This window comes from Nycticebus coucang, chromosome 9 (assembly GCF_027406575.1).
Source record: "Nycticebus coucang isolate mNycCou1 chromosome 9, mNycCou1.pri, whole genome shotgun sequence".
Lineage (NCBI taxonomy): Eukaryota > Metazoa > Chordata > Mammalia > Primates > Lorisidae > Nycticebus > Nycticebus coucang.
Window position 1 is genome coordinate 94,276,622 of NC_069788.1, and position 19,250 is coordinate 94,295,871.

General features: G+C 41.8%; 2 protein-coding genes across 3 annotated transcripts in view; both read right to left on the bottom strand.

Moving 5' to 3' along the window:
• Positions 1–69: 69 nt before the first annotated feature.
• Positions 70–17,345, bottom strand: LOC128594773 (uncharacterized). Its single transcript, XM_053603648.1, has 3 exons — positions 17,231–17,345; positions 925–1,210; positions 70–482 (listed from the first exon to the last, which is right to left on the bottom strand). The coding sequence occupies exons 1-3, from the start codon at positions 17,343–17,345 to the stop codon at positions 134–136; spliced, it is 750 nt and encodes a 249-aa protein (XP_053459623.1). The 3' UTR covers positions 70–133.
• The window catches only part of TDP1 (tyrosyl-DNA phosphodiesterase 1), an 88,689-nt gene continuing 84,010 nt past the window's right edge, over positions 14,572–19,250 (bottom strand). The window contains exons 17-18 of one of the 2 annotated variants that reach the window (XR_008382663.1): positions 15,710–15,876; positions 14,572–15,162 (exon numbers count right to left, since the gene is read on the bottom strand). The gene's annotated coding sequence lies outside the window, so the exon portion shown is untranslated. Of the gene's footprint in view, positions 15,877–19,250 lie in introns of both variants that reach the window. The other variant, XM_053603871.1, reaches the window with a different exon arrangement.

The window sequence follows — 19,250 nt, forward strand, 5'->3', positions numbered from 1 at the left end:
TTGTTGCCGCCGCTCCCCTCCACATTCCCCGCCCTCCTGGGAGTTCTCCTAAATATTGAAGGTTCAGAGCGACCGGGCGCACAGTCCGTTTCTGCTTGGGGGATGCGGGTTTCCACCCCGAGCCCTCCCTTGCTCAGATTGGGGAGGGGGCGTGACGCATCTTTGGGACAAACTCGAATGGATTAGAATTGGTCGGGGAGCCCCGGAGTCCAGTGGGTAAGCGGATTCTCGGGGGTCCCGGCCCCGTTAGCCGTCGCTTCTCCAGCCGTCGACGGCTAGGATGCGGATGACAGCGGGCTTGGGAGGTGCTTTCCCAGACAGATCCACAGTGGTGTGTTCTAGGTGCAGTGTCGCGTTCAGCCTGTGCCTCCTGAGTCACCCACCGGGGCTTAGAGGCTGGAGTGGAACTGTGCAGGGCAGCGTCCGCCGACTCCCACCTCCTGCCCGGCCCCCGCGCTGGCGGCATCCGGCGGGTGGACCAGCTGGAGAGAGGAGACCAGAAAGCGCGGTAGGAACCGGAGAGTGAGGAAGTTAGGAGAACCTCCCCCGGGCCGCCTCCCTCGCTTGCCCAAGCCAGAGCGCCCTTGCCCTCTGGGTCCTGCGCTAAGGCATCCTCTGCCTTCACGTGCCGCCGGGCCCAGACCAAGCGCGCGAGGCGAGCCAGCCCCCCTTCGGAGAGACGGCGAGGAGCGGGGTAGGAAGGGCCCTGCGGCCAGACCGTGACCCTGGAGGTTCCGTCTCTTCCACCCCTGCGTGGCTGCCTTGGTGCGCTCTAAAGTTTTGCGAGGACACTGGTTCCACGCATAATACTCCCCCCTACCTCGAGCATACCGGAGGCAAGGCTCTTCAGCAAACCGCCGGGTCCCCCTCCCCAAATCCTCTCTCGTAGGGGAGCCTAGCGCCGCGGCCGTGCTCCGGTCTCACCTTCTCTGCGCGGTTCCGTAGGGACTGTCTCCCAGGCCTCCTTCTAGACGTGCTCTGCTCGGCCGAGCGGCGTGGGAACCACAGGTCCGCCCTGAGCTCTGCCTCCTGGGGCGGGCGCGCTCAGACGCTGCAACAGGTGGAGCCGCGAGGCTGCCAGACCGCGACTCCACCCCGTCGCCCACCTCCCGGCCGCGCGGGGCCGCCTCCGGCGCTACTCTCAGCCGCAGACGCCCGGCTCGGTTGGCCAACCTGGGGGCTCTGGAGCTTCTACTCTGGATCCGCAGATCTAGGGGGTGGGTGCTGAAGAGGAGGGTGGGGGCTTAGCCGGCCAGCGTGGGCCCCTCCGGGGCCGGGAGAGGGCGCTCGGTCCCCTGCAGACAAAAGTCGCCCCCACCGTGTGCACAGCCACACTCTGCCCCTCCGGAATCACCCGCCCAGGCAAGTGGCAGTGAACACGGACGCGTAAAGGAATGGATACGTGGACATCTTAGAACCAAGTGGAATCCCCCCCCACCTTTCTAGTGAGCGATCCCAGGCTCAGGGCCCCACCCATGCACCTGTTCTCATCAGGAGCAGAGAAGAGATGGAAGCCTTGTTTAGTAAAAGCAGGATTTCAAATAAACAGCTGGCACGCGCGTTTCATCGGAAGCCCGGATGCCATTATTCACTCTCCAAAGCCCTTCTTTTATCTACCCTTTTGGGGGAAAAAGCTTTAGCTGGGTAGTGGGAATAGCGGCGTGTGTTCACAATTCTTTTTTTCCGTTTTATTATGAAAAATTTCAAACATACCAAAGTTGAAGAATTCTACAGTGAACACTCACATACCCACCACCTAAACTCCACAATTCACATTTCACTATGCTTGCTTTATTATATATAGCAATGTATATTATAGTATACAATGTATATTATAGTATACATCCGTCCTTTCTATCCATCAACACATCTTGTTTGAATGCATTTCTGAGGTGTAGCCCTCAGCACACTTCCACCCCCACCCCCAGCACTCAGCCTGTACATCATTACTTAGAGTTCAGTATTTTACAATGAAATGTGCAAATCTTACATGCCTCATTAGGTGAGTTCTGACAAATGCATACACCTCTAAAAAATACCTACTCATCTAACCCATCAACCAAACATCACCAACAGGTCAGAGATTCCTTTGGGTGTCTTCCCAGTAAATCCCCACCCACATTCCTCCAGTCCAGAGGAAACCACCGTTCTGAATTTGTCTACCACTGATTACCTTGTACTTAGTTTGTCTGTTCTAGCTCTCCAAATAAATGGAATCATAATGCACTTTTGTGTAAGGCATTATGTTTTTGAGATTTACCCGTGTTGTAGGTCTTAGTAATATTTCCCCCCTTTTTGCTAGTTTTTCAATGTTTGTATATACTGGACTTTATTAATTCTCCTAGTGACAGAAAGCAGGATTTTAGAATATTTTGGTTATCGTGAATAAAACTATTAGGAATATTCTTGTATAAATGTATAAGAGATATGTTTTTGTATCTCTTGGGTACATACTTAGGAGTGGAATTGCTGGGTCATAAAGTATGTGTTTAGTTTTATAAGAAACTGCCTGACATTTTCTGAAGTAGCTGTAGTTGAATGCTCCACATTCTTGTGAACATCTGGCAGTATCTGCCATTTTAATTTAAATATACTGCTGGATGTATGGTGATTTACATTGATAAAAACTCATTGTAGTTTTAATTTGCACTTCCCTGGTGTCTAACATACCATTAATATACTGGCCATTTGTTTACACTCCCTTGTAAATTGTCCACTGAAATATTTTTGCCCATTAAAATAATTTCTCGATTATTGAATTATAGTGATCCTTTATATATGCAGGACACCAGTCCTTTCTCAGATACATTATCTTGCAAAAATTCTTTACCTCTGTTTTGCCTATTTTTTTAACAGATATTTTGTTTTCTGACAGATGTTAAGTTTTTCATTTTGGTGAAACTGAATATACGTTTGGTACCCTTTGTGTATTAAATCATTAGCTCTGCCAAGATTGTATAAGTTTCCTATCCCCTTATCCCCACCCCCATTCCAAGAAGTTTTGTAGTTTTAGCTTATATGTTTGGATCTATGATGCATTTTAAGTTTGTTTCCATATGGTGTAAGAATTTAGGCTGTGTCCATGTGGATATCCAGTTATTCTTCTTCCAATTGTTTAAGAGATAAATATGAATGAATTTTTATTTCAGGAATCTGTATTTAGTTCATTTGCTGTCTACCATTATTTTAATACCGCAATATTTAGGTTACTTATAGCTTTAGTGTACATCTTGAAGTCAGGACATGCGAGTCCTTTAACTTTGCTCTTCCTTTTTGAGATTTCTTTGGATATTATAAAACCATTCCATTAAAAAAAATTATAAAACTCAGCTCAATGCCTGTTGCTCAGTGGCTAGAGCACAGGCCACATACACTGGAGTTGGCGGGTTCAAACCCAGCCCCTGCCTGCCAAACAACAGTGACAACTACAACCAAAAAATAGCCGGGTCTTGTGGCAGGCATCTGTAGTCCCAGCTACTTAGGAAGCTGAGGTAAGAGAATCGCTTAAGCCCAAGAGTTGGAAGTTGCTGTGAGCTGTGACGCCACAACACTCTACCAAGGGTGACATAGTGAGACTCTGCTTCACCAAAAAAAAAAAAAATATATACAACCAGCTTAATTTAATCAGAAAAGGCTGCTGGGATGGGGATCTCAAGTGCGATTGTGTTGAATCTATTTTGAGGAGAACAGATCCTGACAGTCATGACTATCTTGACCTTTCATGAATGAGGTATACCCCTACATTTAGTTCAGTCTTCTTACCAAGTTTTCAATTCATTCTATTTTACATTCTTTTGATGTTATTGTAAGTGGAATTTCAAAGTTTTAATTGTTTGCTGTAGTATATAAAAATACATATGATTTTTTGCAAATTTACTTTTGTCTTGCAACCTTGGTCAATTTACTTATTAGTCATAGTACTAGTTTTGTTGGTTCCTTTAGGAGTTTCTATGTAAATAACTGCGTTACCTCAAAGGGTTTTGCTGCTTCTTTCCCAATCTCTACCTGGGCTTTCCCTCTTACCTTACTGCAATGGCTAGGACCTCAGTACATCACTGAACAGAGGAGGCAGAAGTGCAGATATCCTTGTGTTGTTCATGACCTTAGGGGAAAGCCTTTATCATTATTTAGTATGTATGTATGACACTAGCCATTGGTTTCTCATAGCTGCCCCTCATCAGGCTGAAGAAGTTTTTCTTTCTTTTTTTTTTTTTTTTGTTGAGGCAGAGCTTCACTGTCGCACAGGCTGCAGTGCAGCTCTGTCATCATAGCTCACTGCAACATTCAAACTCCTGAGCTCAAGTGATGGATCCTCCTGTCTCCGACTCCTGAATAGCTAAGACTACAGGTGTACACCACCATACCCGGCTAATTTTTCTATGTTTTCTGGAAACGAGGTCTCACTCTTGCTCAGACCAGTCTTGAATTACTTAAGTGATCCTCTAGCCTCGGCCTCCCAGAGTGCTAGGATTATTGGTGTGAGCCACTGCATCCAGCCTGTTTCTAGATTTTCTTTTTTAAATGAAGTATGAATGAGTACTTGACAAAATTTGGATTTAGTCAGATGCTTTCTAAGCATGTATTGCAGTGATCGGATGGTTTTTTCTTTTATTCTATTAACATGTTGAATTTCATTAACTGCTTTTTTAATGTTAAGCCAACCTTGCATTTATGGGATAAATTCCACTTGGGGGTTCTACTCTATTAAATAACATTTACTTTGCTACTTCTGGGTAATGTTTACTCTTTTACTTCTAGTAAACCCTAAAGGGTTTACTTTGCTTTTTTTCCTAGCTTCTTATGGTGGGTGCTTAGATTACTGATTTTAGACTTTTCTTTGCTAATGTTAGCATTTTAAAACTATAAATTTCCCTGTTAGTCTGGTGTTAGCTGTATCTTAAAAATTTTGGTATGTTGTATTTTCCTATCATTTTGTTCAAAGTATTTTCTAATTTTTTTCTGTGGCTTATAAATTATTTAGAAGTATGTCACTTAAGTGATGGATCCTCCTGTCTCAGACTCCTGAATAGCTAAGACTAAAGGTCTCAAGTTTTTGTTTTAAAGACACATTGTTTCTAACTCATTTCCAGTGCAGTCAGCCATATTCAGGATGTTTTTATTTATTTATTTATTTATTTTTTGTAGAGACAGAGTCTCACTTTACAGCCCTTGGTAGAGTGCCGTGGTGTCACACGGCTCACAGCAACCTCCAGCTCTTGGGCTTACGTGATTCTCTTGCCTCAGCCTCCTGTGCAGCTGGGACTACAGGCGCCCGCCACAACGCCCGGCTATTTTTTTTTTTTTGTTGTTGTTGCAGTTTGGCTGGGGCTGGGTTTGAACCCGCCACCCTTGGCATATGGGGCTGACGCCCTACTCACTGAGCCACAGACGCCGCCCAGGATGTTTTTAATTTTCCTAAATTTATTGAAATTTAGTTTATGGTCCAGCCAGATGGTCTTAGTGAATGTACCATATGTACGTGAAAAGAATGTGTCTTCTGTCTTCTGAGTTGTTCACTGTATCTCCAAGTGTCAATTAGGTTTTTGAGATTTGTCTTTACTGACATTGATGAGAGAGGAGTATTTAAAACCACCAGCTATTATTGTGTAATTGTCTATTTCTCCCTTTAATCCTGTCATTTTCTGTTTCATGTACTTTCAAGCTCTATTAGGCATATGCAGTTGTATTTCCCTGTTTACTTATATAAAATGTCTCGCTTTGTCTCTGGTAATGCCCATTGCCTTGCAGTCTACTTTTTCTGGTATTAATCCAGTCACCACAGCCTTCATTTGCTTGGTATCTTTCCTCATCCTTTTAATCTATATCTTTATGTATTTAAAGTGGATTTTTGTCAACAGCATACAGTTTAGTCTTTTTTTGAAGATTGGGCCAAATTCTGACCATCTCCATGTTTTTAATTAATTGGATTGACCAGACCAATGCTGCCCTATAGAACTCATGTGATAATGGAAATGTTTTATATCTGTGCTGCTCACTATGCCAATGTAATATGGAGGTGACAACTGAGCATTTGAAATGTGAATAGCACAATGAAGGGACTTTTAAATTTTATTTAATGTTAGTTAAGCATCACATGTGGCTGCCATCTTTTGTAGATTGAGACCATTCACATTTACTGTAGTTATTTATATGACTGGATTTTATAACCCTGACATTTTACTATCTGTCCCACTGTTTTTAGTTTCTCTGCTCCTCCTTTTTTCCCTTTATTTTGAAATTATTTTTTATTAAATCATAACTTTGTACATTGATGCATTTATGGGGTTCAGGGTACTGCTTTGATATACAATGTGAAATGCTTACACTGAACTAAGTAACACATCAGTCACAATTATACTCATTTCTTAATAGTTTTGAAATGTACCATTGCATCATGCACTAATTAGGTGAGGTCAAGAATGGAAAAAAAGTATCAATGTACTCAATACTACTATGAAATTAATAAATAACCACCTATACACTCATACAAATGGCAAAATGTAACTATAGTCCAGAAAGTAGAAGGGAAGAGAGAGAGGGGAGGGGAGCCACGGGAGTCGGGAGGGTATTTGGGGGGACCTCACCTAATGTTCCTCCTTTCCTGACTTCTTTTGGATTAACTGAATATTTTTTAGACTTCTTAAATTTAAAAGTTAAACTTTAAAAGTCCCTTCCCTGTGCTATTCACATTTCAACACTTTATCTGTTGACTTTATAAAAAACACATTCTTTATGGCCAGGCTCAGTGGCTCATGCCTGTAATCTCCCAACGCTTTAGGAATCTGAGATGAGAGGATTGCTTGAGCCCAGGAGTTTGGGGTAACAGTGAGCTATGATGGGGCCACTGCAGTCCAGCCCAGGTGACAAAGACAGACCTTGTCTCAACCCTTCCAGGCTCCTCCAAACAACATTTATTTATGGAAACAGTGGACAAAGAACATTGGTTTGCAATTTCAGGAGCTGTAACTACAGCTGTCAATTATTGACCCTTATCTATAACCCAGAGAAAATTAAGTACATATTTTTCTTAATTTATATTCATATATTAATATAAAATATATACATATATTTGTTATTAATACTCTAATGCTCAGAATAGGTTTAAGCTCACAGCAAAACTGAGAGGAAGGAACAGATTTCCCCAGCACCCTTGCCCCCACACATGCAGAATGCATTATCCCACATGATCAACATTCCCCACCAGAGCGGTACACGGTACATTTATTCTAAGTGATGAGTCTATATTGACACATTAGCACCCAAAGTCCATAGTTTATATTAGGTGCATTACATGGGTTTGGACAAATATATAATAACATGTATTCACCATTATTGCGTTACATACGACAGTTTCACTGCCCTAAAACTCTTATGTTCTGCCTAATCTTCCCACCACCCCTGACAACCCTGGATTGAGAACCCATAGTTCTGCCCTTTCCAGAATGTCACATAGCTAGAATACTTTTTATGTGGACATAAGTTTTCAACTCCTTTGCGTAAATATTAAGGAGCACAATTGCTGGATCATATGGTAACTATATTTAGTTTTGCAATCAACTGTCAAACTTTTCTTCCAAAGTGGCCGAATCATTTTGCATCTTACCAGCAATGATGGTTCCTGGTACCCTATGTTAGTAATTTTCAACAGTGTGCCACGAAAATTTTTAAAGATTTTCGAAAGAAGTTCAAAGGACAGGGAGTGCACATATCAAAATTAAAATCTCTTTAAATTGGTTATATGAGTATGTCATTGTTATAACAAATGTTTTGTTGTTATAATAAACACCAGCTTATTTCTAAAGTGCGTGGGTGTAGCCTTGAAAAATAAGGTTTTGCGACATGTCCATAAATGGTGCGGTTTGACAAAGATTTGCCAATGAATACTGATATACGTCAAAATCATCCAAAGAGAATGAAGCTGTATGATTTAGCAATCCCTGGTATGTCTTAAGTAGCTCATACCGATGTGTCATACGGTTCTGTCTAGATTTGAAATAGTGAAGTGATTAGACACAATTACCTTGCAAATCCTAGTTTTGAAAAATTTCCAGTGTGTTTAATTAATACCTGTGTTTCTTTTTAAAAAGTATGAGCTGCTTATTTACTTATTTTTATTATTTTTGATTTGGCATTTATTTTTATAACATAGCGTTCAATTAAAATGGACAAGTTTTTCGTAAAGAAACAAAAATCAGAAGGTAACACTAGTGTGTTGAATATAGCTTCATCTAGTACAGTGGTTCTCAACCTTCCGAATGCTGCAACCCTTTAATATAGTTCCCGTGGGTCGCGACACACAGGTTGAGAACTGCTGATCTCTACTACATCAGCAACTAAATTAAAAATAGTTGTCAATATAATGAAGATTATTTATCATTCGGTTTCATACGTAGCAAATGAAATCCACCACATCCCATATGCATAATCTGTGGCTAAACATTGGCAAATGAAGCTATGATTCCTAGCAAATTAAGAGACTTTTATGGTCCAGACATTCCCACTTGTCCGAAATGCTGGTGGAATATTTCAAATGACTTATACTCAGTAATACTAAACAAGCAAAAATATGGACCAAATGTGCAACAATATCAGATAAAGCACAGCCTCTCTGGGGACTGTTACACAGTTACAGAAATCTCATACAATTGCAGAATCCATTATTTTACCAGCCTGCTGTACAATCATAAAAACAATGTTTGGAGAAGAATATGAAAAGGAAATTTTAAAAATTGCACTTTCAGATAATAACTTTCTCGGTGTGTTAAGGATTTATCTGAAAATATAAAATTTCAAGTAATATCTCACCTCAAAGAAGTAAATACGTTTGCAATTCAGATGGATGAATCTACTGATATCAGTGGTAAACCCCAACTTTTAGCATTCAGTAGATTTGTCTATAAAGAGAAAATTACAGAACGGTTTTTATTTTGCTGACCACTCAAAACAACAAAGGTCCTATATTTTCGATTTGATAATTACTTTGATTCTAACAACTTGTCTTGGGATTCCTGCGTCAGTATCTGTACAGATGGAGCCCCATCTAAGTCCAGAGGTGTACATGGACTTGTTGCACTTGTGCAAAAAAATCCAAAAATTTTTACATACAGTTTTCTACACAGACAAGTGCTAGTGTCAAAAATCATTAGAGCCTGAATTGCAAAAGGTCACTAGACAACACTGTTAAAATAATTATATGAAAAGCAGGTTGCAAATCAAGATTATTTTCAGAATTACGTTCCTCAATGGATGCTTCTCTGCAGCTCTTATTGCATACAGAAGTGAGATGGTCATCTCGAGAAAAAGTTCTATCATGATTTCATGAATTAAAAGAAGTAGTACCAATCTTTTTAAAAATGCAATATTCTAAATTAGGCAATTGATTTTGTGAGGAGGTTTGGTGTAATAAAGTTTCATTTCTTGCAGATTTATTTCAGTGTTTGAATAAGAGTATGCAGTAAAATCATGAAAATATTCTTTTATCAACAGATAAATGCTTTCAGAGAAAAATTACTGCTGTGGAAGGAAAGGATTTTTTAGGGGAGGAAAGGAGAGGATTTTTAGAAGAGAAAATGCGGCTGAAATCTTTGAACTAGTGAAATGAAGTAAACTGGATAAAAATCTCATTGAATAAACTTTACAAACTTTAGATTTTTTTGTACACAAATATTTATTTTTTTTTGCAGTTTTTGGCCGGGGCTGGGCTAGAACCCACCACCTCTGGCATATGGGGCCAGCGCCCCACTCCTTTGAGACACAGGTGCCGCCCTATTGTACACAAATTTTGAAAACTATTTTCCTGCACCTACACTTGACATAATGTCTCTGGATTGGGTGAGAAAACCCTTTAACCGTGCGCGTGTGCGTGTGTATGTGTGTGTCAGCCAATTTAAATATTATAGAAGATAAAGGGTTAACAGAAATAAGAAATGACAGGATGCAGTTAAAATATTCAACAGCTATTACAACCTTTTAGTTATCTCTCAATGGTGAATTTCCAAATATTACCAAAAAGCAGGAGAAATACTTCTTCCATTCTCAATGTCATATTGTGCAAAGTGAGCTTTTCTGCAATGAATTATATTAAAAATAAAAATTGATCACAGCTAGAATTCTTGGGAGATTTAAGAGTACACCTGTCTGGGGCGGCGCCTGTGGCTCAGTGAGTAGGGCGCCGGCCCCATATGCCGAGGGTGGCGGGTTCAAACCCAGCCCCGGCCAAACTGCAACAAAAAAAATAGCCGGGCGTTGTGGCGGGCGCCTGTAGTCCCAGCTGCTCAGGAGGCTGAGGCAAGAGAATTGCGTAAGCCCAAGAGTTAGAGGTTGCTGTGAGCCGTGTGACACCACGGCACTCTATCCGAGGGCAGTACAGTGAGACTCTGTCTCTACAAAAAAAAAAAAAAAAAAAAGAGTACACCTGTCTAAAATTTGACCTTGCAAAGATATTCTAAAAAATAATCGCGCTATCTCATTAAATGTTAAATTATAATAAACAAAAAATAAGGGTTTTAAAAGAATTTAACTGTTATCTTCATATTACAAATCATAATTGTTCTGCTTTATTTTTTGGCCATGATGGCACATTTGGTTTATGTTAATAAGTCGAAAAAGGTGTATTCTTTTTTTAATTTTTTTTACTTTTTTGATCACCATAATTTAAGTGTACCATGAAAGTTTAACTATAGGTTCAAGAGTGCCAGGAGAGAAAAAACGCTGAAGAACATCGCTCTGTATTCTTGCTAGCATTTGATGGTATCAGTGTTCTGGACTATGGCCATTCTAAAGGTGTTTAGTGGTATCTCACTGTTTTAATTTACATCTCCCTTATGACATACAATGCGGAGTCCCTTTTCATACGCTTTCTTACCATTGGTATATCCTTTTTGGTGAGGTGTCTGTTAAGTGCTTTAGCTCATTTTTATTATTATTGTTTTTTGAGACAGTCTCACTTTGTTGCCCTCAGTAGAGTGCTATGGCATCAGAGCTCACAGCAACCTCCAACTCTTGGGCTTAAGAGATTCTCTTGCCTCAGCCTCCCAAGCAGCTGGGACTACAGGCGCCCGCCACAACACTTGGCTTTTTTTTTGTTGCAGCTGTCATTGCTGTTTATCTGGCCGGGGCCGGGTTTGAACTCACCAGCCTTGGTGTTATGTGGCTGGTGCTGTAACCATTGTGCTATGGGTACCGTTTAGCTCATTTTTAAAACACATTCTTTTTTTTTTTTTTTTACTGTTGTGTTTTAAAGAGTTATTTTGGATAATAGGTCTTTATTAGTTTTACAAGTATTTTCTCCCAGTCTGTGGCTTGTCTTTTCATTCTCGTGACAAATGCCTTTTGGAGAGCAGAAATTTTTAGTATCTATTGACTTTTTAAGCTTTATCTCTTTATTTACTAAGTGCTCTAAGGATAAACTTTTCATAGCCCTCTAAGAGCTTACGTTGGAACACTCTGGATGAATACAGAATGCTTGCGACTGTATAGGTTTGTTCCCTACCTTCCCCACATCTATTATGCTGTGGTTGTCATTCACGTCACTATCTCCATGTGCTAAAACCCACAAGTTTTTATTATTTCTGTTAAACACTCATACACAGTTTAAAGAAGAGAAAAAAATGTCCTTTGTACTTACTCAGGTATTTACTATTTTCAGTGGCTTTTATCCCTTCCTAAGGATTTGAGTTCCCCTCTGGTATAATTTCCTGTTAGCCTGAAGAACTTCCTCCAGCATTTTTTTTTTTTTCCCAACAGTCTCTCTGTGGCCCTGAGTAGAGTGCTGTGCCATCACAGCTCACAGCAACCTCAAACTCTTGGGCTCAAGTGGTCACCCTGTCTCAGCCTCCCAAGTAGCTGGGACTAGATGCACCTGCCACAACACCCAGTTACTTTTTCTATTTTTTTTTAGAAGAGACGGGGGTCTCACTCTTGCGGGCTAGTCTTGAACTCCTGAGCTCAAGGGATCCCTGCCTCAGCCTCATAGAGTGCTAGGATTACAGACAAGAATATTTTCATTAGACAGAGACTTCTGGGGTGACTTTTTTTCTCCTGTTCAGTATGTTAAAGATGCTGTTGCCCTGTCTTCTGGCCTCCAATGTTTCTAATGAGAGAGGTAAGCAGTCATTCAAACTGTGGCTCCTTCATTTCATCTAGCTGATTTCAAGCTTTCCTCTGTAAGTTTGGTCTTCAGTAGGACTATGATATACCTAGCTGGGGTGTTCTTTGTATTAATCCTGCTTATCATTCACTGAACTTCTCAAATCTGCAAATTTATATCAGCAAGTTTGGGAATTTTTTTTTTTTGTGGCTTTTGGCCGGGGCTGGGTTTGAACCCGCCACCTCCGGCATATGGTACCGGCACCCTACTCCTTGAGCTACAGGCGCTGCCCAAGTTTGGGAATTTTTTAGACATTATTTCTTCACCTGTTTTCTCTGCCCCATACTTTTTCTTCTCCTGGGAGTGCAATTATGTTTAAGTTAAACCTTTTGATATTATCCCATAGGTCCAAAATTACCCTTTGTTGTGTTTTGTCTTGAATCTGTTGTTCCTGAGATTTCTGTTGACCTAGCTTCACGTTCCCTGACTCCTGTCACATCCATTCTATTAAGCTCAACTAGTGTTTTCTTTCAGATAAGTTTCAGTTCTAGAATTTCCAGTTCAAAACAATCTATTACTCTGCTACAGTTTACTCATTTCATTCATTCATTCATTCAGAGATGGGAGTGGGGGAGGGTGCCAACCAGGCTGGAGTGCAGCGGCACAGGGCTAGGCATCCTCCGATTCAGCCTCCTGAGTAGTTGGGATGATGGGTACATGCCATAGCACCTTTTTTTTTTTTTTTTTGCAGTTTTTGGCCAGGGCCGGGTTTGAACCTACCACCTCTGATATATGGGGCTGGCACCCTACTCCTTTGAGCCACAGGCGTGTCCTCACCTAACTTTTTTTTTTTTTTTTAAAGGGACATAATCTTGCTCTATTGCCAGGCTGGTCTCAAACTCCTGGCCTCAAGCCATTCTCCCACTTTAGCCTCCTTTCTTTTCATTCATTATTACCTTTTTTTTTTTTTTTTTTTTACACTCTTGAACATAGCTTTAATAGCTGCTTTAATATCTTTGAATGGAACTTCTTGGGGTTGGTCTCCTTCAACAGTGCTTTCTCTTGAGGATGAGCCACAATTTGTTTATTCACATACATAGACATACATATTCACGTAATTTTGGATTGTATCCTAGACATTATGTTTGGTGTATACTTTATGATATATTGTACAAACTCTGGCTTTTGTTATATTCCTCTGAAAAGAATTTATTTTTTTTTAAACAGTTAACCTGGTTAACACAGTTGAATGCAATGGTAAAACCATCTTCTTTGCAGTGGGGAGTAGCTTAATTTTAGTTCTGTTCTTTCAGCCTGATCTGTCCATGCACAGTTCAGTTATTGACCGGAAATGTGAGCAGAGTTTATACACAGAATTTGGGCATGCCCTCTCTGGCTCTCTTTTATTTCTCCCTTCACTCTGAAAAGGCTGTTCTTGCTCTAAATCTATTCTTTCTTCAGGTCAGCAAGACTACAGATTTTACATCGGAGGTTTACGTGTCCTGCATGGTGCAGACTGAGACCTGACCTCAGCCTAGAAGTGGTGAAACAAAACAAAAAAACCCAAATGAATCAGTATATCATACAGTATGGCATCCTTTTTCCAGTTACTGTTGCCCCTCCAGTTTTGGCCTGCTTTTGGTCACTTTTAGTACTTTAAGAAATTGGTTTTTTAAAGAACGTTTCCCCCAGAACTTATAGTTTTTATCAGCTAAAGAGTTAGTCCTATAGTAACTATCCCTCTCTGCCAGAAACATTAAGTTATTTGGTTTCCCCCCAACATTTTATAATGACATTTTCAAACATCAAAGTTGGAAGAATTTTACAGTGGCAACTTGTAAATCTAGATGGTATGGCTAAATTTTCCTGCGCTTGCTTTATCATGTCTGCCTATCCATTAATACACCTTACATTTTATGCATTTCAGAGTAAGCTACATTGGTATCACTGTGTGGTGTCTAAAAAAAGTTATAAGAAACTATACACACACAATACTTGCCCCTAAATACTTCAGAAACAGTTGGAGTTCAACAATTGTTTCATTTTCTTTCTTTTTTTTTTTTGTAGAGACAAAGTTTCATTTTATTGCCCATGGTTGAGTGCCGTGGTGTCACACAGCTCACAGCAACCTCCAACTCCTGGGCTTTACGTGATTACTTTGCCTCAGCCTCCCGAGTAGCTGGGACTATAGGCGTCCGCCACAACACCCGGCTACTTTTTTGTTGCGGTTTGGCCGGGACTGGGTTTGAACCCGCCACCCTCAGTATATGGGGTTGGCATCCCACCCATTGAGCCACAGGCACCGCCCTGTTTCATTTTGCTTCTGGTAACAATTTACATACCGTGGATGCACACATAGAAGCCGTACACCGAGTTTTTATTAAATCAGCTTTATTTAGCTATAATATATATACATATACCCATATATATATATGTATATGAGGCACAGCTCTTGGTCATTACCTACATGTGTGACCTAAAGCCTTACTTTTCTCTTATAAAATGAACATGGTCTCACCTGTTCCAACGTATGATGAAGACGTACATAGAGTTACCTACGATCATAAATGACCCATGTAATAAATGGCCTATGGATTCAACTTCTCTGCCTTTTCTGAGCTTCTCTCTGTTCATGTGTATTAAAATAGGAGACTAGTCCAGGTGCCCTCCAGTTCTTAATAAACTGCAAGGGGCTCTTCGAAAACCTTGCTACAAAGGGAACAGGAGGCACTGAACCAAGTGCCTTAGATACAAGAACCATAAACATTGGTCAGATTGTCATTTCATAGGAGCTTCTAATAGGCCTAAAGCAAAGAATGTAATTTATATCTATCAGTGGGATTCTGCTTTGAAACACATGTGCCTAGGACTCTGTAAAATAAGAACATGAGTTACATGGGACTTGCATGCTTTGCCCCCACGTCTGCACCATGTCCAGTACTGCAGGAGCTGTCCTCACTGTCACGTCCCAACACTGCACTTCCTGGACTGCCTCTCGCCCTCTCTCTCTGGCAGCTCCCGTGCTGCCTTCTGTTTTGACACCAGCCTCATTCCTCCTGCTCCATGCTTTACATCTAGTGAGTCAACAGAAACCACAGGCTTCAGTCCCAGAATTTAACAGAACATTAGTAGTGCAAAGTGTTCAGCCCTTGATACTCCAGCTTGAAAGAAGCCTGCTCCGCTGGCAGTTAGGCTGGCTTTAATAATTCAGTGGCTCAGTCCTGCATGCTGATGTGACATTTAGTGGGTGATTTTACGTGCTGCTGGGTGGTTCTGCCCATGCCAATCCTGACTTGCTATTATAGTGGATGAAAGCACAGCCAGTCTCATATCTACACAGGTACAGACCACATATGCAAAGCCAGGTCCTCAGCTGGAGCCTGGGATCATTTGCTACATGTGCTGCCCAGACCCTCACAGCAGCACAGCAGACTCTGCAGCTGAACCAGCTGGGTTCAAATCCCAGCTCTGCTAATTTCCAGTGGCAAGTTGTTGGGTGACTTTGGACAAATTATCAGTTTCTTTGTACATGAGAATAATGATAGTAAACACTTGGAGTTATTATAAAGATTAGTTAATAAACACATAACATAGAGACAATTCCTGGCACAAAATGCTCACCACTTGCTGGTCAGGGTCAACAATCAGGGACCAGTGGGCACCAACCTCACAAGTGACCACCGGCCTCCAGGTGGGTTTTGGTTATGTCATTGCTGGCACTTCCCAGGACCTGCTGGGATGCAGATGACCTCCAATATGACCTCTAAGTTTTTTTTGGTGTGTGAAACCTGTTATATAAACAAAGGCCATGTAAGACATATAACTTCACTAGCTGACAGAAATGCAGCAAGACGTTATATAGTTAGTTTGTAGTACTCTGTCCTGGATGCTGCTTAAAATAAGTGGGCTACTAACCTCAGAAAACTTGTCAAGATTTTATCATTAGATCTGACCTGGACATAATATGGAGTTAGCACCACATTAATTCAGGAAGTCACATAATAGTGTAGTACTTTCTGTTGTTAACGTCTACCAAGGAATCCAGGAAAGTGACATTTAATCTGTGTGCACTTTCCAGGCAGCAGAACTGAGTCTTCGTTCCACTGTGTATTGTGGGACCTTAAATCCCTTGAATCTTAGTTTCCTCATCTATAAAACAGGGCTAATTATGATATGCTCTTCAGTAGACTGATATGAGGGCTAAGTGTAAAGTGCGGACGCACTTTTAAGTGTAAGCACTTTAAGATTAAGTGTAAAGTGCTGAAATAGTTTCCATGGGAAGAACCAAGGAGACATTAGCTGTTACAGTTACCTAGAAAAATACAGCCTCCCAAACTAATGAACTCTAGGGTTGATGAAAAATAGGTAGCTTTCCCCAGGAACATGTTAATTAAAACATCCCGTTTCTCTCCCTCACCCCAAGAGGCTGGTGGCAGTCCATTCCGCCCCCCATAGACTTCATGACAATGGAGGGGACAAGGAATCTTCCCACCAAAATTGGAGGTGAGTTCCTTTAAGTCATCATGTGTCAGGGCTGACAGTTCTCTACCTCAGCATTTTTAGGTATCTTTGATACTCAAGCACTCAGCATGTTCTGTTGAAATTTATCACTTGGCGTGAAAATCTCATTTAGGCTTTCAGTTACATCTGTTCCCACAAATGGATGTAAGACTGAGAGATACAACTTTCTATGATAAAAGGCAGTGGTTCCCTTTGTCCATATGTAGAAAATATTCCTTAGACAATCAATCTCCTATGTGGGCAGTTTATAAAGAAGTTGGTTGGACCTTTTATGAGATTTGTCCTTAGCAGGTATAAAGCCACTGAACACTGAATATGCTAACTCTTTATTATTCCCATGAAAGGGTGGGAGGAAATGGGGAAAAAAAGATAAACAGAGGCGTGCAGCTTCACGTAGACAGAAGGGAGGTGAGGGCCTCCTCAGGTAGGGAGAAATAACGGTTAAACCCATCCTGGAAATAACAGCAGCACTGTTTCCTCAAAAAAATCAGCAGGCATGTTGTAGTCAGTCCCATTAAAAAAGGACCAAATGGGTTGAACTGCTTGTTTTGTGCTCCCACACATCTTGATTATTCTTGGGGCATTATTTTCTTTCCCAGGAAGCACATGGCATGACTGTACCTGTACTGGCCTGGCTCGGCCCTGTCCCTGAGCCCAGGCTCACCTTGGCAAGGGGCACAGGACTGCTGTCAGGGGTTAGGCCAAGACACTTATTAAGTGCAAACTCTTTGACCATAGACTTCCCCTCATATGACCTCGAGGTAAGGTAATCCAGCCCTTTGTATATGACTCATGTTTTCCTTTCCAGAATGGCCTCCCAGGTTCCCACTGGGTATAGGTAACTACTCCAAATGCATTTGGTGGCCCAGGGCTGCTTTGTGCTAAGAGCCAGCACTCATAGCAATTTGAGTGTTGTGACATCCATGCACCTGATTTTGTATTCTAAAACAGTATCTGTCCACAAGGACTAGAGAAAAAAAATGGCACATCTCCTCAGTCCATGACACTGCTGGGAAACTGAGGCCACCTAGAAGTTAAGAGAAGAGGCTTTGCATATTGCCTTACCTGGGTTCAGATACTGAAGAGCACTTGAGACTCAGTATCAAAAAAAAAAAAAAAAAAGAAGGGTGGCGCCTGTGGCTCAGTGGGTAGGGTACCGGTCCCATATTCTGAGGGTGGTGGGTTCAAACCCGGCCCCGGCTCAACTGCAACAAAAAAACAGCCGGGCATTATGGCAGGCGCCTGTAGTCCCAGCTACTCGGGAGGCTGAGCCAAGAGAATCACCTAAGCCCAGGAGTTGGAGGTTGCTGTGAGCTGTGTGATGCCACGGGATTCTACCGAGAGCGATAAAGTGAGACTCTGTCTCTACAAAACAATGAAAAAAAAAAAATGACCTTGGACACTTTTTTTTGAGACAGCCTCACTCTGTTGCCCTGGGTAGAGGGGCCATGGTGTCATAGCTCACAGCAACCTCAAACTCTTAGGCTCAAGCGATCCTCTTGCCTCAGCCTCCCAGAGGGCCTGGATTACAGGCATGAACCACTGCACCTGGTCTATAAACACTTTTGAACCCATTTTTCCTTATAGGAAAAATGAGGATAATCCCAAGGAACTAACAGTTGCAGTAGCAATCACGTATACTATTTTTCTTTTGTGCATGAACAGCTCTAGGCGCTTTACACGAACTCACTCACTAGAAACATCAAAGGGTATTATCAACACCACCTTCATTTTGCAGTTGAGGGGACCAATACACAGAGAAACAACCTGGTCTAGGCCGCCCAATAGAGCTGGGATTCAAAGTCCATTGCCCAATTCCAGCTCTGACCCACTCTGCCAACTCACCTTCCTGTGCTGTTAAGTGAATTAGATGAACAGCATACCCAACTGAGTCCACGCAGAGCTATCATCTTGACCGGCTAGGTCATGCTCCAGAGGACCAACCTGCTTGCAGCTAACTGGATACCCTGTGACTGACAGGCTTGTCAGCTACTATCCCCAACTGGGGTGGGACCACCATTACTGGTGAGAAGCACAGGTTCTTTGCTACAGTCCTTCGGACAGCCACATCAAGCCACGGGCACCTGCTCTGGGCAGGCCTCACCACAATGACATCGGTTTTTACCACTAGCTCCCTCCCACCCCGCCCGCCCACTGCCCCTGCCACCAGCCCTACCATTTCCTTCCATGGCAGTTGGGCTCATCTGATGTATGGTTTGAATGTTCTTGTATGTAAAGGGCAGGGTCAGAAAAGGGATAAACCTTAGTTTTTTTATCTGTGATATAAACTGGTTAAATTAATTTAGCGGCTTTTCAACTTTTTTTTTTAAGTAGTCTTAACCACCTCCCCCATTATATCCAAATATGTAAAACAGATAAAGCAGAGCTTCTCCCTGGCAGGGGGAGGCCCTCAGCCACGCCTGCCTGCTTCCCCACCCTCCATCATGGCACCCCACGTCACCCCACCCCTCAAGGTGCTTAAAGGTACCTTTGGAAAATCCTGGACCCCTGAGGAACAGTTTGAATGACTATTTTTAAAAATCTTTCAAAACTACCATTCAACTCTCCCCTAAATTATAAGATAAAGAGGCTGGTGGCAAACTGGAAATCAGCCTCATGAGGAAGAAAACAAACAAGGTCC